The sequence below is a fragment of the Pseudophryne corroboree genome, chromosome 9, assembly GCF_028390025.1.
Source record: "Pseudophryne corroboree isolate aPseCor3 chromosome 9, aPseCor3.hap2, whole genome shotgun sequence".
Taxonomy (NCBI): Eukaryota; Metazoa; Chordata; class Amphibia; order Anura; family Myobatrachidae; genus Pseudophryne; species Pseudophryne corroboree.
Window position 1 is genome coordinate 460321238 of NC_086452.1, and position 23537 is coordinate 460344774.

The 23537-nt window shown below is 46.8% G+C and overlaps 1 protein-coding gene across 1 annotated transcript; it reads right to left on the bottom strand.

Moving 5' to 3' along the window:
- Positions 1-4032: 4032 nt before the first annotated feature.
- On the bottom strand, positions 4033-23194 carry SEC13 (SEC13 homolog, nuclear pore and COPII coat complex component). Its single transcript, XM_063941272.1, has 9 exons — positions 23026-23194; positions 21269-21313; positions 20173-20288; positions 19519-19670; positions 19266-19399; positions 18798-18931; positions 17593-17713; positions 17370-17516; positions 4033-4868 (listed from the first exon to the last, which is right to left on the bottom strand). The coding sequence occupies exons 1-9, from the start codon at positions 23026-23028 to the stop codon at positions 4758-4760; spliced, it is 963 nt and encodes a 320-aa protein (XP_063797342.1). The 5' UTR covers positions 23029-23194; the 3' UTR covers positions 4033-4757.
- Positions 23195-23537: the final 343 nt, after the last annotated feature.

A 23537-nucleotide genomic window follows, 5' to 3' on the forward strand; every position in this document is an offset into this window, starting at 1 on the left:
TGCTGAGTGTTCAAGCTACGTTAGCTTGATGTGCCTTGTGTGTGAGCTGGTATGAATCTCGCCTCTATCTGTGTATAATCCTTCTCTCGAGGATGTCCGTCTCCTCGGGCACAGTTTCTAGACTGAGTCTGGTAGGAGGGGCATAGAGGGAGGAGCCAGCCCACACTATTAAACGCTTAAAGTGCCAATGGCTCCTGGTGGACCCATCTATACTCCATGGTACTAATGTGGACCCCAGCATCCTCTACGGACTACGAGAAAAGGATTTACCGGTAGGTAACCAAAATCCTATTTTTCAATACTGTTCCATTACAGTCTCAATCGCAACAGCGCGTTTGTGAGCACACGCTGTAACACATGCGCAATAGGAGGGTTAAAGGATTTTGACAGACACACAGTAGCAAAAGAATTGCTCAACTCCGTGAACATCGTCTGAACGAGACCTGATGTTTGTAAAGTGTCCCTCTACGTGCTGTGACACTTAGAAGTGTGGGGCACCAAAAAGAAGTAACACACAGCCTGGCTGCATACTGAGTCACTGGTATCGTTCAGAGCCCAATCGTGCGACCTTTCACCTCTGTGTCTTTGTGCAATCAGCTTATTAATATGTAATACAATAATACAACAGTCTCATATAGAGAAATGCAATAAAAGTCCAGTGTATAAATCAGGCATGTCCAAACTGCGGCCCTCCAGCTGTTGTGAAACTACATATCCCATCATGCCCTGACACCGCTTTGCTGTCAGAGAATGCTAAAGCTGTGTCCGGGCATGCTGGGATGTGTAGTTTCTCAACAGCTGGAGGGCCGCAGTTTGGACATGCCTGGTATAAGTAATACACAAATATATACAATGATACTTATGGCCTAATTCAGACCTGATAAGTCATCGTGCAAAATTTTGCTTGGCTATGATCAGTTACTCTGATATGCGGGGGGACGCCCAGCACAGGGCTAGTCCGCCCCGCATGTCAGGGCCTACGCTTCCCCCCCCGCACAAGTGCAAAAGCATCGCACAGCGGCGATGCTTTTGTACTTGACGAGTAGCTCCCTACCTGCACAGCTCCTGCACGCTGGCAGGGAGCTACCCATCGCTGTCCGGGTCACAGCGGCTGCACGTGACGTCATTCAATTAGCCGCGATAACGCAATCATGGGTAACGTTATCGCACCTCTCGGCCCCAAAAACTGCTTATCTCAGGTATGCAAGCTCCCATTTTTCTGCCTATTACATTATAAAATAGCACAAATGGGTGACCTGCGATGTGTTAACCAGCGAAAAGGGCAGGTAAAAATGGGGAAATCAGCCTGTACCCCCAAAAATGCCACCGTGACATAGGGTAACAGTATAGAAGTCTATTAGAGGGCATAATACATTTTGGGAATTTAAGATGTGTTGAATGGCTGCAATACGTATGTTTTCATACACTTACAAATGATAAAAAGCAAGCTTTGCGTAAATTAAATGTTCTCATTAAATTTGGGGTACATGAAAGAGGGTATAGATATATATTTGGGTCAATTAAAGGCACTTTTAAAAACCTTGCAAAAACCTACGATTACTCCCACCTGCATGCCTAAATACACCTGTCCCACTCATAAGACACAGTGGGCGGGATGTTTTAAGATACATCGCCACCCCTCGCCGTTTACGCAGCGATGTTGATCGCATATGTACTAACATATGCGATCAATATCGCAAATGCGGTGATGGAGGCCCCCCGCGATACCTGTAAGGTGGTCTGCGGGGGTCTCCGTCACCTCCCCGGGATCTTCACACTGCCTGGACACCGGGAAGCAGCAGCAGGCTGTCTGGGGGCGTCTCCTCCTCCCCCCTGCAGCCGGAAGGACCTCCGGCTGCGTTGCTAGGGGGAGGAAGAGATCACCTTGCGGGTCCAGGGCAGCCTGGAGGAAGGTAAGCCGGGGGGGGGGGGGGGGGTAGTCGGCGGGTTGCGGCGGTCGGCGATAAGAAGCCCATAGGCTTCTATAGGGTATCGCCATCAAAAGATGGCGATACCCTGGACGGCAAAAAGGCGGCAGTAGGGCCTTAGTAAATTTGAAAATGCAGTAAAAACCCCCATTTTCGGGGGTTTTACCGCATTTTTCCTTCAGTACATCTTGCCCACAATATCTGTCCCATACCTTGTACCCCAATTTCCATCACTTTGCACTTTAACCCCAAAATTTACATATTAATGGCTAATTAAAAATAATGAAAAACTTCAAAGTGTTTAATTTATCGTAAAGGAGGGTGTGCAAGGAGCTCTGAACAAAGTCCCAACATTTTTACACAAAAACAGGGATTTCCCCCAACTTTTCCCCTGCTCAGAGTAGGTGGAGAGAAATTCACAATAAACCCTATAGAGCAGGCATTCCCAACCACGGTCCTCAGGGCACACCAACACTGCAGGTTTTAGTGATATCCAGGCTGCAGCACAGATGGTTGAATCAAAATAACTGAGCTACTAATTAAGTCACCTGTGCTGCAGCCTGGATATCACTAAAACCTGCACTGTTGGTGTGCCTTGAGGACCGTGGTTGGGAATGCCTGCTATAGAGTTATCGCATGCGAATGATAGGATAGCTGCGATATTGCGGGTCGCAGTGTTTTCGCGGATAATTGGATACCTCCCATAGTGTCATAGGTCTTATAACATCCGAGATCCCTTTGATAGAAACAGACAGAATAATCACCCCTCCCTTGCATAAACCGAAGATGGCGGCGTCCCTTACTCACACTGGTGCGGTAACCGGTGCATATAAAGCTTTCTTTATGGGTAACGTGAGCAGTTGATGATGTTGCACCTAGATAGGAATGTAGATACAAGGGTCCTGTAGACATAAGGAAAAGAGAGGCCTTCTGCCCTGACCACACTCCTATAGCCCCAATGACCAAGGGGCTACTTACACATGTGGCACCATATGGTCTAGAATACCCTGTCCCAAGGCTGGTAACTCCTTGCTTGCCTGACGTGCCGTCTTGTTCTCGTGTGATGTACGTGGCTTGCTACAGGTGAAGCGGTTCTCAGGATCTCATTAGCTGCACCTATATTGCTCTAACACAGGGGTGGGGAAACCTCAGGCCCGTGGGACGTATAAGGCCCACAGAGCCACTTGATTCGGCCCGGCCGGGCTCACCTAACTGTGAAGATGCCGGATGCCTGCTGAGATTTTGTTACTAGCGGGCGCCCGACTTCTTCCCCCCCTCAGCAGCAGCTGGAGGCAGGAGCTCATTCCCGAGCTCCGGCTTCCGCCTCTGGCAGTGTGCGGTGCTATGGGAGAGATGTCATGACGTCTCTCCCATAGTTCTGAGGAGCGGGCGGCTGGGCGGAGGGCAACGGTTCGGAAACAGGAGTGGGGCTGGTGAGTATTATTTATTTTTTTCTTTTAATGTACTGGGGGTATATCTACTGGGGGCATAACTACTGACTGGGGGCATATGTACTGGGGCATAACTACTGACTTGGGGGAATATCTACTGGGGGCAGGCTAATTTTTAAGTTGATAATTTTTGTATGGCCCCTGAAGGATTTTATAAATATCCAAATGGCCCTTGGTAGAAAAAAAGGTTCCCCACCCCTGGTCTAACAGAATATCACTGTCTCTCTTTGGAAAATATGGCTTCATTTTAATATCATTTCGTTTGGTTCCTACTTTGTTTTTAATGCACTGCACTACCCTCTTTTACCCTCCAGAGGGCAGAGATTGAAACTAGTCTATCAGTGGGACCAAGTCTACGGTAAAAGCGTTTTTAAAAAATCAGTGCAACCATTTAAATAAACGCTATAAAACAACCAGCTTCAGCAACTGAGGCAAATGGATTGATGCAACATATAACCTCTCTTTATCTATTATAAAGGGCACACTCAATAAAACTGATATTATAGAATCTTAGCGCTGTAATTATTACATGTAATTGTAAATCATGTGCTATGTTTGTTTGTAATTGTGCAAATTGTTGCATGTTGTGCCCCAGTATACAGTATGGTGCTACATAACCCTTGTGGTACCATATAAATAAAAGAAAATAAAACTATAATAATTCCATATTTTATTCCAACAGGTTTTTTTTACTTTTTCATAATTAAACAATAATTGCTGTTACGCACAGAGAGGGGAAATGGGTAAAAGTCTCAATAACAATAGGACGATTTGCTGGGGAATAGTTTAGAGATCTGGAATGTTCCCGAGGCGCGCGGAGAAGCCACGGCCTGGGATTACGGAGAAAAACGCCTTTTATGCAGCACTGTTGGGAGATGTATAAAATCTTGTAGATCGTATTGGTATATACTGTAATCACATTACCCATTAATACAGATTGTAGAAATCTCCAGAGAGATTCAGCAATACATACGCTATGGGTGTTCTGTACAATCTGCCTTACGGTGCACGTCCTCCCACTGGGTCACCTCACAGGGATAAAGCCATATAAACTCCTATAAGATTCCTCAGGTTTGGGTATAACCGGTTACTCAAACAACCAATGACTTTTTGTACAAATAATTTGCTTTTAATTTCCCAGGAAGCTGCTCGTCCTGTGACAATATCAAAAGACAAAAACAGCAAACTGCTCAGAAATAGTAAAATCCCACATATCGTGTAGCCAGAAGGCGGCATGCCGCAGGGGGAGGAGTTAATGATAATGTGCAAATTGTCCTAGTGGGAATCCCACTCCGCCTGACAGCTAGATGATTGGCCTCGGACAGAAAGCAGGAATTCATCATCCGGGTCCTCCAAGTCATCGTCAGGCACAAAGAGGTCACTGCTCGTTCTGCTGTCCGTCTGTCACCGCAGACACTGCGCCTTGTCCCTTGTTCACGTCGCTGATCAACGCCCACTGCCCGTCCACAGACTCCTTCCACAGGGTCACCTAGGAGCAGAGACAACACGAGGAGGGCTTTAAACAGCCATTTTGTTGGCCAATACAATGCACAATGATCTTATCGGACAGAATAAGGTGCAGTGACATCACTGAGGTACAAACATATGAGGATCTGTGCCGCAATGATGTCACTGGTTCCTAGCGACGGCTGAATTCGCATTAATACCAAATTCAGACTACAAAATCACTGCCTCCATGGGATGTAGTTATACGGCCATGGTTTCAAGGTAGGTGTCCAGATAGAACATTTCATCATGTTAGAAGCCTATCCATTAGTTTAAAAATTCTCATCTAATCATAAATTTGTTCTACATGTATAGTTAGAGAGGCACTGCATCGCTGGACCCCATAACAAAAGTATTTGGGCCTAATTCAGACCTGATTGTAGCAGCAACTTTGTTAGCAGTTGGGCAAAACCATGTGCGCTGCAGGTGGGGCAGATGTAACATGTGCAGAGAGAGTTAGATTTGGGTGGGGTGTGTTCAAACTGAAAATAGGATTTTGGTACTTACCAGGTAAATCCTTTTCTTTGAATCCATAGGGGGCACTGGAGTACTCTTGGGATATGGACGGGCGTAGCCGAACAAAGGCACTGAATATTCAAATTTAGGACTCTCCCCCCTCCATATCCCCGAGTACCTCAGTGTACTTTGTCAGTGTTTTTTACTGAGCGAACAGGATATAGAGAGGTTGACAATGGAGAATACCTATAACATAACGGACAACAACAAAGTTGACCCATAACCTTATTGTCAACTAAACAGTTGACACCATAACCATAACATAACGGACAACAACAATGTTGACCCATAACCTTACTGTCAACTAAACAGTTGACACCATAACCGATAGAACTTTATAATTTGAACCAATCGGTGAAAATGTGTTATTATAAGCTCCTCTGAGCTTAATATTAATCAAGTAAACTTGTTACCCTAAGCTCCCTTGAGCTTAAAACAACCCAGGTAAAACTGCTCTGGGTGGGCGTCCAGTGCCCCCTATGGATTCAAAGAAAAGGATTTACCTGGTAAGTACCAATATCCTATTTTCTTTATCATCCACTAGGGGTCACTGGAGTACTCTTGGGACGTACCAAAGCTTCCCTCGTGGGCGGGAGAGCTGTTTGATACTTGTAACAGTAGGCAGCCCAAAGCTATATGCTGATGGCGCCACCATTCATAACGTGTAAACGTGCACAAACGTGGTGCACTAAAGGCTATGTAGCCGCGTCGTAGACGCTCCACGACCCGCTGGGTCTGACATTCCCACAGAACCTGTGGGATGAGCTATTACTAACATAGGCTATTGTAACTTAGCCTTAAAGTAAGCCTGACTTGTAGTCATTATTATTATCCAACTGGAATAATGTCTGCTGAGAAACTGGCTAACCCCAGTTGGCAGTATCATAGAGAACCAACAACGTATTCATATCACGTACTGTAGACGTTCGGGACATATATAAACGCGTAATGCGTGTACCACATTCAGAATTCTAGAATGTGCTGTCCACACAAAAACCACTAATGGTATATTGATGTGAAGAATACGAAAGCGAATTCGTCCTGAGAAAACTGAAATACGGTGGCTTGGAATACAAGGCACCCAAATATGAAAACAAAAACCCTTTCCGAAGCCAAGGCTAGAAGCCAAGGCTATAAAGAAAAAAAGTGAGAAACTTAATTCCCATTTGTTGAAAAGGTCCAAAATATGAAAACTGTAAGAAATCTGAACCCCACCTCAAGTCGCCTGGCGCTGTAGGTGGGATAAATAGAGTCTGAACTTTGATGACACCTTGTAGAAATGTGTGTACAGACGCAAATCGATGCAACCGTCTTTGAATATAAGTTTACCACACCGATACCTGCACTCCTAGTGTAGATCAACGCAGTTTTCCATCCCACCCCGTTTAACAGAATACGGGTAACTTGAAGGATGATGTTGTAAACTTCCGAGGTTTACAACCTATGTAAGCACACGAAATTTTGTAATAATGAGCTGCCTTAAGCGGCTTACAAGTTAACATGGTTGGTATAACCGATACTGTAATGCTCTATTTCTTAAGAGGGCGGTCTGAACCCTCACCCCGTCAACCGCAAGTGCGGTACATAGATAATAGGTACATAGGTAACTATGGGTAAAAGAACGTTCCCTGATGTAACAGTTTGAACGTATTATGAGCGGGCCAAGATCGTGTGCAAGTATTCCTTGGAAATTCGAGAAGCAAGCTTTTCCGAAACCCTTGAGATACCACCAGTATGACTGTGACGAACTGTCTTATGATCCGTTTTAGCAACGGAGAGAGCAGCGGAAACTGGTGGAGCCAGATACACGATGCTGAATGACCACACGAATGTGAGAAACTCCACCGCCACTGCCCTTGTGATCTGTCGTTCTGTACACATACTGAGCGTTTGTAATTGTGGCGAAATGCCATCATGTATACCTGAGGGTAACCCCTTGTGTGGACTCACATATGAAACACCTCTGGATTTAATGTCCAGTTTTCAGGATCCAAATCCTGACGGGTGAGATCATCTGTCTAAGAGATGTCCACTCACGGAATGATCTCTTGACATTTTCACATAATGGTGTTCTGAGCCATTGAGGATTTGAGTTACCTGCCGCATTGCCATGCGGCTTCTTGGTTCTCCTGGTTGTTGTGTATACAACTGCCGTTGCCTTGTCTGACTGTTCCTGGTTAGACTGAAAGCGAAGCATGTATTGCATTGTAAAATGCACGTAGTTCCAGGACCTTTTGCACATAGTTCCAGGACCTTTATTGACAGCAATCTGTCGTGATTTTGGAACCTTTGTCGCTGATATTATTTAACTACAACTCCTGAACCTCTGCGACTCTAGTCCAGAGTATATACCCCCTCGCCCCTCTGTGGGACACGCAAGTGAAGGGCGGCGAACTAAATCGCTTCGAAACACATCATTATTCTTAACAGGTGAATACACCAATGTACCGCTAGTGTGCGTGTTTTGCACTAATTACTAGCTGTACATTTGTCCTTGCTGGTGTAGTAGGTAAAAGTCTTTGATTTACCGTATTTATAATCTTACCTAAGAATTAACATCATTTAGACGGAATTAGATGCGATTATTTTTGAACTTGATCTGCTACCTCAGTCTATTTTAGTAACGCAAGTTAGAGGAACTTTGTTGAGACAGAGTCCTTATGAGCAGATCATCTAATATAAAGAAAAATAAGAATTTACTTACCGATAATTCTATTTCTCGGAGTCCGTAGTGGATGCTGGGGTTCCTGAAAGGACCATGGGGAATAGCGGCTCCGCAGGAGACAGGGCACAAAAAGTAAAGCTTTCCGATCAGGTGGTGTGCACTGGCTCCTCCCCCTATGACCCTCCTCCAGACTCCAGTTAGGTACTGTGCCCGGACGAGCGTACACAATAAGGGAGGAATTCTGAATCCCGGGTAAGACTCATACCAGCCACACCAATCACACTGTACAACCTGTGATCTGAACCCAGTTAACAGTATGATAACAGCGGAGCCTCTGAAAAGATGGCTCACAACAACAATAACCCGATTTAGTTAGCAATAACTATGTACAAGTATTGCAGATAATCCGCACTTGGGATGGGCGCCCAGCATCCACTACGGACTCCGAGAAATAGAATTATCGGTAAGTAAATTCTTATTTTCTCTATCGTCCTTGTGGATGCTGGGGTTCCTGAAAGGACCATGGGGATTATACCAAAGCTCCCAAACGGGCGGGAGAGTGCGGATGACTCTGCAGCACCGAATGAGAGAACTCCAGGTCCTCTTTTGCCAGGGTATCAAATTTGTAGAATTTTACAAACGTGTTCTCCCCCGACCACGTAGCTGCTCGGCAAAGTTGTAATGCCGAGACCCCTCGGGCAGCCGCCCAAGATGAGCCCACCTTCCTTGTGGAATGGGCCTTAACAGATTTAGACTGTGGCAGGCCTGCCACAGAATGTGCAAGTTGAATTGTGCTACCAATCCCACGAGCAATCGACTGCTTAGAAGCAGAAGCACCCAACATTGTTGGGTGCATACAGGATAAACAGCAAGTCAGATTTCCTGACTCCAGCCAACCTGGAAACTATATTTTCAGGGCCCTGATAACATCCAGCAACTTGGAGTCCTCCAAGTCCCTAGTAGCCGCAGGTACCACAATAAGCTGGTTCAGGTGAAACGCTGACACCACCTTAAGGAGAAACTGGGGACGAGTCCGCAGCTTTGCTCTGTCCGAATGGACAATCAGATATGGCTTTGTGAGATAAAGCCGCCAATTCTGACACTCGCCTGGCCGAGGCCAGGACCAACAGCATGGTCATTTTCCATGTGAGATATATCAAATCCACAGATTTGAGTTGTTTAAACCAATGTGATTTTTTAGGAATCCCAAAACTACGTTGAGATCGCCCAGTGCCACTGGAGACATCAAAGGGGCTGTATATGCAGTACTCCCTTAACAACTTCTGGACTTCAGGAACTGAAGCCAATTTCTTTCTGGAAGAAAATCAACAGGCCAAAATTTGAACCTTAATGGACCCAATTTGAGACCCATAGACACTCCTGTTTGCAGGAAATGTAGAAATTAACCTAGTTGAAATTCTTCCGTGGAGCCTTCCTGGACTCACACCCTGGCACATATTTTCACCTAAGTGGTGATAATGTTGTGCGGTCACCTCCTTCCTGGCTCTGACCAGGGTAGGGATGACCTCTTCCGGAATGCCTCTTTCCCTTAGGATCCGGCGTTCACCCGCCTTGGCGTCAACGCAGTTGCGGTAAGTCCCGGAACAGACACGGTTCTTGCCGAATCAAGACCCTTCTTAGTATCTCTTGAAGTTCCGGGAACCAAGTCCTTCTTGGCCAAACCGGAGCCACGAGTATAGTTCTTACTCCTCTCCTTCCTATCATTTTCAATACATTGGGTATGAAAAGCAGAGGATGGAACACATACACCGACTGGTACACCGACGGTGTTACCAGAGCGTCCCAGCTATTGCCCGAGTGTCTCTTGACCTGGCGCTTCAGGTGGGACGCCATCATAACCACCTTTGGTCTTTCCCAACGGTTTACAATCATGTGGAAACTTCCAGATTAAGTTTCCACTTTTCCGGGTGGAATTCATTTATGCTGAGGAAATCTTCCCAGTTGCCCACTCCCGGAATGAACACTGCTGACAGTGTTATCACATGATTTTCCGCCCAGCGAAGAATCTGTCATTGCCCTCCTGCTTCTTGTGTCGCCCCGTCTGATAACGTGGGCGACCGCCATGATGATGTCCTACTGGATCAGCACCGGTTGACTTTGAAGCAGGAGTCTTCCTAGGCTCAGAGCATTGTAAATTGCCCTTAGCTCCAGTATATTCATGTGGAGAGAAGTCTCCAGACTTGACCACACTTCCTTGGAAATTTTTTTCCCTGTGTGACTACTCCCCAGCCTCTCAGGCTGGTATCCGTGGTCCCCAGAACACAGTCCTGAATGCTGAGTGTGCTGCCCTCTAAAAGATGAGCACTCTGCAGCCCCCACAGAAGAGACACCCTTGTCCTTGGAGACAGGATTATCCGCTGATGCATCTGAAAATGCGATCCGGACCATTCGTCCAGCAAATCCCCTGAGATCTGCCGAATGGAATCGCTTCGTAAGAAGCCACCATTTTTCCCAGGACTCCTGTGCATTGATGCACTGATACTTGGCCTGGTTTTAGGAGGTTTCTGACTAGGTCGAATAACTCCTTGGCTTTTTCCTCCCGGAGGAACACCTTTTTCTGGACTATGCCCAGAATCATTCCTAGGAACAGCAGACGTATCGTCGGAAAACAGCTGCGATTCTTGGAATATTTAGAATCCAGTCGTGCTGTCGTAGAACTACTTTAGATAGTGCTCTTCCGACCTCCAACTGTTCTCTGGAACTTGCCCTTTTCAGGATATCGTCCAAGTAAGGGATAATTTAGATGCCTTTTTTCTTTGAAGAAACATCTTTTCGGCCATTACCTTGGTAAAAGGCCCGGGGTGCCGTGGATAATTCAAACGGCATCGTCTGAAACTGATATTGACAGTTCTGTACCACGAACCAGAGGTACCCTTGTTGAGAAGGGCAAATTTGGACATGGAGGTAATCCTTGATGTCCAGGGACACCATATAGTCCCCTTTTTTCCGGTTCGCTATCACTGCTCTGAGTGACTCCATCTCGATTTGAACCTTTTATGTAAGTGTTCAAAGATTTCAGTTTAGACTATGTCTCACCAAGCCGTCTGGCGTCAGTACCACAATATAGTGTGGAAAAATAATACCCTTTTCCTTGTTGTAGGAGGGGTACTTTGATTATCACCTGCTGGATATACAGCTTGTGAATTGTTTCCAATGCTGCCTCCCTGTCGGAGGGAGCCGTTGGTAAAGCAGACTTCAGAAACCTGCGAGGAGAAGATGTCTCGACTCTCCAATCTGTACCCCTGGGATAATACTTGTACTATCTAGGGGTCAACCTGCGAGTGATCCCACTGCGCGCTGAGACTCTTGAGACTACCCCCCCACCTTGAGTCCGCTTGCATGGCCCCAGCGTCATGCTGAGGACTTGGCAGACGCGGTGGAGGGCTTCTTTTCCTGGGAAGGGGCTGCCTGCTGCAGTCTACTTCCCTTACCTCTATGTCTGGGCAGATATGACTGGCCTTTTGCCTGCATGCCCTCATGGGAAAGGAAGGATTGAGGCTGAAAAGACGGTGTCTTTTTCAGCTGAGATGTAACTTGGGGTAAAAAGGTTGGATTTCCCAGCTGTTGCCGTGGTCCCCAGGTCCGATGGACCGACCCCAACTAACTCCTTCCCTTTATACGGCAATACTTCCATGTGCCGTATGGGATCTGTATCACCTGACCACTGTCGTGTCCATGACATCTTCTGGGTGATATGGACAACGTACTTATCTTGATGCCAGAGAGCAAATATCCCTCTGTGCATCTCACGTACATATATATAGAATGCATCCTATTAAATGCCCTATATGAATAAAATATTTTCAGTCAGGGAATCCGACCAAGCCAACCCAGCACTGCATCTCCAGGCTGATGGCGATCGCTGGTCGCAGTATAACCACCGTATGTGTGTATATACTTTTTAGGATATCTTTCCAGCTTCCTATCAGCTGGCTCCTTGAGGGCGGCCGTATCTGGAGACGGTAACGCCACTTGATAAGCGTGTGAGCGCCTTATCACCCTAAGGGGTGTTTCCCAACGCGCCCTAATTTCTGGCGGGAAAGGGTATAACGCCAATATTTGCTATCGGGGTAACCCCACGCATCATCACACACTTCATTTTATTTTATCTGATTCAGGAAAAACTACAGGTAGTTTTTTCACTCCCACATAATACCCTTTTTTGTGGTACTTGTAGTATCAGAAATATGCAACACCTCCTTCATTGCCCTTAACGTGTGGCCCTAATGAGAAATACGTTTGTTTATTCACCGTCGACACTGGATTCAGTGTCCGTGTCTGTGTCGACCGACTGAGGTAAATGGGCGTTTTTAACGCCCCTGACGGTGTTTCTGAGACGCCTGGACCGGTACTAATAGTTTGTCGGCCGTCTCACGTCGTCAACCGACCTTGCAGCGTGTTGACATTCTCACGTAATTCCCTAAATAAGCCATCCATTCCGGTGTCGACTCCCTAGAGAGTGACATCACCATTACAGGCAATTTCTCCGCCTCCTCACCAACATCGTCCTCAACATGTCGACACACACGTACCGACACACAGCACACACACCGGGAATGCTCTGACAGAGGACAGGACCCACACTAGCCCTTTGGGGAGACAGAGGGAGAGTTTGCCAGCACACACCAAAACGCTATAATTATATAGGGACAACCTTATATAAGTGTTTTCCCTTATAGCATCTTTATATATCTCAATATCGCCAAAATCAGTGCCCCCCCTCTCTGTTTTAACCCTGTTTCTGTAGTGCAGTGCAGGGGAGAGCCTGGGAGCCTTCTCTCCAGGCTTTCTGTGAGAGAAAATGGCGCTGTGTGCTGAGGAGATAGGCCCCGCCCCTTTTTCGGCGGGCTCGTCTCCCGCTATTTAGTGAATCTTGGCAGGGGTTAAATATCTCCATATAGCCTCTGGGGGCTATATGTGAGGTATTTTTCGCCAAAAAAGGTTTTCATTTGCCTCCCAGGGCGCCCCCCTCCCAGCGCCCTGCACCCTCAGTGACTGCCGTGTGAAGTGTGCTGAGAGGAAAATGGCGCACAGCTGCAGTGCTGTGCGCTACCTTTAGAAGACTGCAGGAGTCTTCAGCCGCCGATTCTGGACCTCTTCTTACTTCAGCATCTGCAAGGGGGCCGGCGGCGCGGCTCCGGTGACCATCCAGGCTGTACCTGTGATCGTCCCTCTGGAGCTGATGTCCAGTAGCCAAGAAGCCAATCCATCCTGCACGCAGGTGAGTTCACTCCTTCTTCCCTAAGTCCCTCGTTGCAGTGATCCTGTTGCCAGCAGGACTCACTGTAAAATAAAAAACCTAAGCTAAACTTTCTCTAAGCAGCTCTTTAGGAGAGCCACCTAGATTGCACCCTTCTCGGCCGGGCACAAAAATCTAACTGGAGTCTGGAGGAGGGTCATAGGGGGAGGAGCCAGTGCACACCACCTGATCGGAAAGCTTTACTTTTTGTGCCCTGTCTCCTGCGGAGCCGCTATTCCCCATGGTCCTTTCAGGAACCCCAGCATCCACAAGGACGATAGAGAAACTCTGTTGAGACAGAGTTCTTATGTGAGATGAGCTATCATCACCAACATCACTTTGGTAAATACCCGAGGCGATAAGAAACAGTACACCTGACATGGTTAATGTTGTGGCGATTAGCAAACGCTAGAACCTGTGATAAACCAACCAGAATGGATATGGCTGCAATATGCAAATACTAACCGCAGAAAATCCATTTCCCACTGCAGTAAGTGACTTGTGTTTGGTTTTGCTCAAACAGAGAGAAATAAGTCACTCTGACTCTGTTGGTGTACCACTGCCTGTTATAAAGACAGCTGAAAAGCAGCAGAGACTAAATGGCAACATGCCAAACTGTTCGACAGAGGCAGTTTCGCCCTTTAATCTGTAAATAGCTGAGACAACCCTGAGTTGAAGTTTTGAAACCTCGCAAATGTAACATGTAAACACGCGGTTCCACAATTGGAAAAGAGGTCATCAAACCACTGGCTTGCTGACTGTAGCGTCTTGTTTACAAGGCGTGACTGTTTTGTACCACCGCTTATAAGGGATAAAACGCCGTTTGCATTTTGATACTGGATGCGTAATGAGTGTATCAAATTTAGGAGCAAACAAGCTCTGGCCTTGTCGCGCTTAACTAGCGACGATGAAAGTAACCGGCGTTAGCAGAAGCTTTACAGATATACTCTGTAGCTTATTTTAACAGCGATCGTCATTGTTTATACATAGATTATAGTAACCCAAATGTATCCTGGGTTTTTATAAAGTTTGACAGACACGCATTTACCAATAGCGGTCAAAAACCCCCGCACTATCTGATTGCTGGACTAATGTTCCCTTCTCACACGTAGTTATCGGTGTGAGATTTGACATAACATTGTGCATTTAAATTATAATACCAGTAAAATAAACAGTCTGGTACCCAAAGGGACTTTGGCCGTTTTGGAAAGACTGTCTTTTGTTAGAGCTGACGGATTCACTTCCGAGACACCGTTACCGCTCTTTTAATTTGAATTGCCAACGTAAGCCTTTAAAATTATTTCTAGTCTGCACTAGAGCCTTGCTCGCTATGTAGACCGACACCACAATAGGCAACAGACAGACACTTGTGTGTAATATCTATATATGTTATTGTTGAACATATTAAACTGATGGTTGTTTCTCTCTACTGAAACTTTAGTAAAAAACAAAAGATTTATTCGATGTGAAGAGAAACTAGAGTTGTGAAAAGCAGTTCACATGGGCATATGAAACCCGAACCAAATTCCTACTAACCCCCCTGCGCCTCTGGTGGCTTAGAGATGTAGGGCAGGAATGTTCTAGAATTATGTAGAAATACAGATTACATGGCTAACTTATGTAAAACCTGAACCAAAAATTCCCACTAACACCCCTGCGCCTCCTTGTGGAGTAGAGGTGTATGGCTGGAATGTTCTGGAATTATAAACTGGAAAAACAGCAATGATTAAAATGGCCGTTATGCCATGCTTTCACAGAAAATCACAGTACCGGTTACCTGCTGCAGTGTTAGTATAGGCTTAATAGCCTATTATACAGTTAATATAGGCTTAATAGCCTATTATACAGTGATAACACAGGTTTAATTAGCCTCCATTAATATGAACACTGCCTGCAGTGACTGTTATTATCTTGCAGCCTTAACAGAAAATAACAGAAAACATGGTTAAACCTGCAATAGGTTAAGCCACTGATAGCCTATTGCCAGCCAAAGCCTCATATATATATTATATATATATAAAATGTGCTTAAACATATAATCACAGTCCATACTGATATTATACCCAGTCTCCCTGCCAGCAAAAAGCTTCATTATATATTATATATATAAAATGTGCTGAAACATCAGTTTTATACTGATGTTATAGGCCATTACACTGTTGAAAACGCTGCCTATTGTTAACCCATGCAGCCTTTGCTGCTGCTATGGGCATTACTCCCCCTCCCCCCTCCTGCAGCTGCGCTGCTTGTGAGGTAATGTTACCTGCAGCGTACGGGGAGCGGGTGCAGGGAGAGTAGGAGAGCGCTGTGTATAGCGCCGGGGAGCCGTCCGGAAGAGCGGGCGGCGCCTTCCGGTCAGCGGCGTGCGGTACTGGAAGAGCGGCCGGCGTCCGTGAGTGACGTGCGGCCGCTCTGTTAGCACACGGAGTCTCGGCGGGGCCTCTTCCTCCCTGTAGTGGTGCCGGGCAATCAGCGCTGTGAGAGCGGCCGGCGTCTGAGTGACGTGCGGCCGCTCTGCGCGTAGCAGGACCCCTTCAGCGGCGGCTTCAGCGGCGGGGTGAGGGGTCCACACCAAAGCACGGCGAGCCAACTCACTGCTGGGCTTCCGACAGACGGGATGCTGCTGTCTGCATCCCGTCTGCCAATAACACATACTGATTACAGTATCACCTTCCCACACAGCAGGGCGGCAGCGTGAGCTGACCGCCCTGACCCCACCATACCTTGTGCTGCTGTAAGCTCTGTCCATGTGACGGCTTTCATCCTGGCTGTGACGGGCTTCTGTCTGTAAGCTCCGTTTCAGCCTCCAGCTTCTGCAGCTGTAGTTTCTTCCAGCTCTTTGTCTCATCCTGGCTGTGACGGAGCTTCTTTCTGTAAGCTCTGTTCAGCTTGCAGGAGACAGTGGCTGCCTGTGGCTGTGAGGGTGCTCTTTGAGGACCGACACGCCATGCGCTGTCTTATAGCGCCTGTGGCTGTGAGGGTGCTCTTTGTGAGGACCGACACGCCATACGCTGCCTTGCAGCGGCACCATCCCGGACCCATGTTTTTCCAGAACCTGGGACGGGAAGTGTAAAAATTAAAAATAAAAATTAATAAAATCTTCTGAAAAATGCCGATGTTCATGCTGTGAGCACCGAAAAAACACTGACAAAGTACACTGAGGTACTCGGGGATATGGAGGGGGGAGAGTCCTAAATTTGAATATTCAGTGCCTTTGTTCGGCTACGCCCGTCCATATCCCAAGAGTACTCCAGTGACCCCTAGTGGATGATAAAGAAATTTAAATTGCAGTGTAAAAATAAAGCAGCCAGTATTTACCCTGCACAGAAACAATATAACCCACCCAAATCTAACTCTCTCTGCATATGTTACATCTGCCCCCCCCCCCCCCCCCCCACGCCCCATGCAGTGCACATGGTTTTGCCCATCTGCTAACAAAGTTGCTTCTACGATCAGGTCTGAATTACCCCCTATGTGTCTACTACTTTCTGCTAGGAGGTTCTCAACTCAGCAGAGAGGAGACTTCTGAGATGGAGTTGTATATGCGCCAAAAAAAAAAAAAAAGCAACAAATGAATACTCCGAAGACCCTATTCCACTCTGCTCCCTGGACAGCTGTCATTACCGCCCCACTCACACAACTGCGGACACTAACCACAAGACAGCCCTGGTTATACGAGGTGTCCGAAAAGTTACTGTGCACTGAATGTGGTGCTGTAACGGTCTGTGCCGCGCGGCTGTGTGTAGTGGACAGTAACGTTGCAGACTTTTCTTCAACTGGCTCCGCTCGTGGGATTTCCAGCCGTCGCCTCAACAAAGATTTTGCGTCCTGTACTAAGTGGATAAATAGAGACATAAAGGCTAAACAGATGGAGCGGTGACTGAACCAAAATAACTCAGGAGGTTTCATTTGACGAGAAACTAAAAGAACAATATGCAGGCATCGTATTTATCCTCCCACGTGACATTCTCTACAGTGGGAAATACCGCCCCGCTGTCATCGTCATAATGTAACGCCCTCACCACGGCTAGCACGGTACGCACCTTGTTGTCACCCCCGGACACAGCCAGGATGTTGGCCGTGATGGACCAGCTCACGTGCCAGACCACATCATTGAATTTGTGCAGCAGTTTGGGGTTCCAGCTGTTGCTGGACGGATCGTCGCACGTCCAGATGTAAACTCTGCCGTCCTGTAAGAAGACATCGGAGGATTACAGCCGGACCATACATCGCGGTGATGACGCAGCAGTCGGGCTCTATATATACCTGGGAGCAGCTGGCAATGGTGCTGGTGGGGAGACCAATAGAAGGTGCCCAGGCCACATCCCGCACCCAGTCACTATGCGCCTCCAGCTTCTGGTCTTCCTTCCATTGCCCGTCCTCCTCCCTACAACAACAGTCACCATTCTGGGTTTACAATGTTACTAAGACTATAGACACAAAGACAATCATCGAGTCAAAGTGCAAAAGTAACGGACTGTAGAACTATAAATTCTATTATAATATCAGAATAGTTACTTATTTTATTTATTTAAAAGAAAAGTCAGAGCAGGTTTTATGGACATCTGAGGAGGCCTGAAAGGGGCTTCTAAACCCGCGTTATACCACCAGGTCCAGAACCTCGGGGGTAATTCCAACTGGTATCCGTTCACATGGTCGACCATGTTATGGTCGACAGTCATTAGGTCGACCACTATTGGTCGACATTGACATGGTCGACATGGACACATGGTCGACATGAGTTTTTTAACTTTTTTTTCTTTTGGGGAACTTTTCCATACTTTACGATCCACATGGACTACGATTGGAACGGTAAAGTGTGCCGAGCGAAGCGGTAGCGGAGCGAAGGCACCATGCCCGAAGCATGGCGAGCGAAGTGAGCCATGCGAGGGGACGCGGTGCACTAATTGGGGTTCCCAGTCACTTTACGCAAAAAACGACACCAAAAAAAGTTTAAAAAAAACTCATGTCAACCTTTTCATATGTCGACCTTTCATGTGTCGACCATGTGTCCATGTCAATGTCGACCAATAGTGGTCGACCTAATGACTGTCGACCATAACATGGTCGACCATTCATACCGGAACCATTCCAACTTGATCGCAGCAGGAATTTTTTTTAGCAGTTGGCCAAAACCATGTGCACTGCAGGGGAGGCAGATATAACATGTGCAGAGAGAGTTAGATTTGGGTGGGGTGAGTTCAATCTGCAATCTAAATTGCAGTGTAAAAATAAAGCAGCCAGTATTTACCCTGCACAGAAACAAAATAACCCACCCAAATCTAACTCTCTCTGCACATGTTACATCTGACCCACCTGCAGTGCACATGGTTTTGCCCATCTGCTAAAAAATTTCCTGCTGTGATCAACTTGGAATTACCCCCCTCACTCACTATCTAAGGAGGCTCTAACAACGGCAGATGGCCCCAGGTAGAAGTAATAACCCTAGCTAGGACAGCGCTCACACTTACCTCCAGATTTTTACAAGGTTGTCACAACCACCGGAGACGAACCTCTTGATGTAGGTGGGCCTCTGCCCAGATGGTTGATCCACTAGACTACCGGGAACCACAGAAGGAGCCCAGCTGACGGCATTACACCCGATCTAAGTATATCAAAGATAAATGACTAAGTGGAAACCACAAGAAGAGATCCCCCCACAATAAAGAACACTGGGGCAGATGTCTTAAGCCTGGAGAAGCGATAAAGCAGTGATAAGTGCAAGGTGATAACGCACCAGACAATCAGCTCCTAACTGTCAATTTACATATTGAAGCTGATTGGCTGGTGCGTTATCACTTCTCCAGGCTTAATACATCTGCCCCGATGTATCTTGTGTATAGACGGCACCGTTCTGGACTGGCTTAAAAACTCCGACATTGGTGCAGCAGGGCACAGACTGTAAACATATCTCCTAAAAAGGCGTTTCCGCCGCTCACCGTATGGGCGTTGCTGATCTTTTTGACATCCCAGGGACCATCCCCCGTGTAAGTGAGCAGAGAGATGGCTCCATCGGAGCTGCCACACGCCAACATCAGGCCAAAGTCATGGGGAGCCCAGCACACGGAGTTTACTGCAACAGAGACCAGACAGTGCACGGGCGGCATTTAATCATCGGTCACGTGTATCATAAGTATTACCTGGCGACGTATTCTCAGGAGCAACGTTTTAAAGAGGGAGAGAGACCATTACCTGAAGAGTCATGGCCGGTGTACTCGTACGTCTTCTCCCAGGTCCCGTTTTCTTCTTTCCAGATGATTACCTTCCTATCGTACGAGCAGGATGCCAGGACGTTCCCATACATCGGGTGTGCCCAGGCTACTTGCCAAACCGGTCCTTCGTGCCTGCAACATTGAGAAGATGGAACTAATTCCTAGCAAGGATTGTGTAGTCCCACTGGGGAGAGAGAGACACCAGCAGCTGTGCTGACCATGATGCCCAGTACCCCCTGGCTGAGACATTTGGGAAATACATGCCTGGTAGCCGTTTACAATGTTCCAGGACCTGTCATACACTATTGAAATACTCTCCCAGACAGCCATGAAAGCGATGCAACTTCCCACCAGCCTAACACAGCAATAAATACATCCCTCAAAGACCCCGGAGAGATCAGACATCACTTTCACATGCGTAGAAATATCAGAGAGGGAAAACCCTAAACTTACACAGAACATTGGTGCTGCCGACACATTTGTCGGCAGTAATATGTTAGACTTCTGAAAGCAATGCCATTGAGCCCATAGGCATATGGAACATTACTACTGATCTTACTGTACTCTTTGGAAGCGAGATCTGTTATGGGGTGAAGTACCAGGAGTTATAATAAGTCTGGTGACCATCACTCACCCCCGCAGATCAGCTATCAGCAACTGGCCACCGTTCTTAACGTCAAAGATCTTCACTGATCTGTCGGAGGAGCACGTGGCCAGACGTGTGCCATAATAATCCATCTGAGCGTCGTGCTGGGGAGAACAGACAGGAATTACAAACCATGGCCTCATACTTTCATCCCAGCCACATGCATAAAATGATGCAACAGCAGAAGTTTGATTAAAAAAAAAATAGTTCTAACAATATTCACAAACCGTACCAAATAATGAAATTGTGGTGGGGAAGCCTTTCTCCCGCAGACGGCCCACTACCTGTCTACAAGCTTTCAGAGCCTAAAAGGATTATATATCTATCTATCTCCCTCCCTCTCTCATGTGTATATTAAGCAACAAGCCCCCACCTGTGACTAAACTGGTCAATGGATGCTTGAGATTATGAAGCTTCGGGAACTGACATTCAATGTCCCAACACTTCAAGCCCCCCAGTCCGTCAAAAATCCCAGTCTAATAAATATTAGCTCTGGCCCTTTAAAAGCCAATGATTTACTAAGGCAATGTTTTTCATCTCCCATCCTCATGTACCACTTACAGGTCATGTTTTCTGGATTTCTTTAATCATACACAGGGGAGTAAATCTATTATGCTGGTACAGGAATTATCCCACATACCATAACCCTGAAGATTTGACCTGTTTGGGGTACTTGACAAACATTATACTAAGGGAACCTGAGAACAAGGAGGAGGGATTTCCTCGATTAAGGCAAGGGAAAGGGGGGTTAATGCTTAAAATAAAAAATAAGATAAAAGGGATATAAGCCTTAATGTACCATCAAGTTCTTTAAAATTATTATTATTTTTTTTTAAGTGTCTTCAGGTAAAAGTATTGGCTAAAGGTAACATTGGATATCCACTGACAAGTCATCCAGGTACTTGTAGTTCCCCATAACCACCTCACAACTCCAGGGGGATTCATATCCATTGCTTGCAAGGTTTGATACATAGGTAGAGACATCACTGTTCATAGTAACCATTAATAAAAGCATTCTCAGAGCTACTTATATAAGTACAGATATGCAACTAACTGAGATAAATATACCGGACATAGTACTCACAATCATATCCTCATGGGAGGTGTCCACGGTGTTTATTACGGATACCTGTGATAAGGACGGAGAGGTCTCATAACTCACACACTCAGTAAGAAGCACTGTCTCTCTACATAATGGCATTTAGCTAAGAGAGGAGCCCCAATAAGTTAACTTTTTTCCATTCTTTAGAAATTCTCTATTTTCACGTTTTCCATATACTGTAGCATACACCAACGCAAGAAGTATGCAGGTAACCCAAAATAATCAAAACATTAGCATACAAAACATGGAATACTCAGACAGATGTACATTGGATATACAGGAACAAAACTAGAAGACCGATGGAGGGGTTTGGGAATACCAGCGGACCACCACCGCCGCCCTGGTCACGTTCAAAGCTTCAGCAATGACTTCTTGTAGCGGGATACAGGTGTATCTCAACAGCAAAGCAACCAGAATTCAGGGCCCGATGGGACAGAGAAACCTAAGATTTTTATGATTTTAGACCACAATGGAACAATAAGGGGGCAATCCCCCCAAAAGTGAAACATTGTGCTTATAATCCACAGGAGTCAGTCTGCTATTACATATAAAGCAACCTTACCAGTGTGATTATAGCCTGCTCCTGCTTTTCCCACTTATCTGCTCCTGCATTCTCCTGGTCTGAGCTGTGGGGAAGCAGGAGCAGGGTATGATGTCATTGTGTTATGGGACTGGTGGGTAAGATATATGGATTACATTCACCTACCCGCTAACACTGACGGGGGAACCATTAATGCACAGCACAGAGAGGGCAACTCCTCCCATCCACTCCCAGGTAGAAAAAGTGAGTAAGAGATCTGTGACTGAAGCTGTTGGGTAAGTGATCAGTGGTTGGGGCTGGTGTATAATAGATCAGTGGCTGATGGGTAAGAGTTCAGAGGCTGGAGCTACTGGGTAAGTGCTCAGTGGCTGGTGTATAATAGATCAGTGGCTGGTGGGTAAGAGTTCAGAGGCTGGAGCTAGTGGGTAAGTGCTCAGTGGCTGGGGCATACTAGATCAGTGGCTGGTGGGTAAGAATTCAGAGGCTGGAGCTAGTGGGTAAGTGCTCAGTAGCTGGTGGGTAAGTGATCAGTGGTTGGGGCTGGTGTATAATAGATCAGTGGCTGGTGGGTAAGAGTTCAGAGGCTGGAGCTAGTGGGTAAGTGCTCAGTGGCTGGGGCATACTAGATCAGTGGCTGGTGGGTAAGAATTCAGAGGCTGGAGCTAGTGGGTAAGTGCTCAGTAGCTGGTGGGTAAGTGATCAGTGGTTGGGGCTGGTGTATAATAGATCAGTGGCTGGTGGGTAAGCGTTCAGAGGCTGGAGCTAGTGGGTAAGTGCTCAGTAGCTGGTGGGTAAGTGATCAGTGGTTGGGGCTGGTGTATAATAGATCAGTGGCTGGTGGGTAAGAGTTCATAGGCTGGAGCTAGTGGGAAAGTGCTCAGTAGCTGGTGGGTAAGTGCTCAGTGGCTGGGGCTAGTGTATACTAGATCAGTGGCTGGTGGGTAAGAATTCAGAGGCTGGAGCTAGTGGGTAAGTGCTCAGTGGCTGGTGTATACTAGATCAGTGGCTAGTAAAAAGTTCAGAGGCTGAAGCTGGTTGGTGGGTAAGTGCTCAGGGGCTGGAGCTGTTGGGTAAGTGCTCAGTGGTTGGAGCTGGTGTACTATAGCTCAATGGCTGGTAGACAAGAGCTTCATGGCTGCGGATGGTGTGTAAGAGCGCCGTACGAGGGAATGAGGAGGCCGGGTCCTGTGATACTGACCATGGCGGCTGCTCCTGGGTGTCTCTCCGGGGTACGGCTCGGCCTCTCAGAGGTTTCTCTCCCCCGCAGTCAGACGTGGCAGCTGCCGGCTGCTCCTGTACAGTCTGGCAAAAAGCACTTCCGCTAGTGCAGCGCTGCTTCCGCTCCCCGGACACCTGGCCCCGCAACTAAGGTTCCGTCCTAGACTGATAACAGCTTAAATCAAACATCTCATTCCCCTGCTTTTAGTACTCCATCTTATATTATATACACATAGGCCCTCATTCCGAGTTGATCGGTCGCAAGGCGAATTTAGCAGAGTTACACACGCTTAGTCTACGCCTACTGGGAGTGTATCTTACATCTTAAAAGTGCGAACGAAGTTTACGCAATATTGCGAACAAAAAAAACTTAGCAGTTTTAGAGTAGCTCCAGACTTACTCTGCCTGTGCGATCAGTTCAGTGCTTGTCGTTCCTGGTTTGACGTCACAAACACTCCCAGCGTACGCCCAGACACTCCCCCGTTTCTCCGG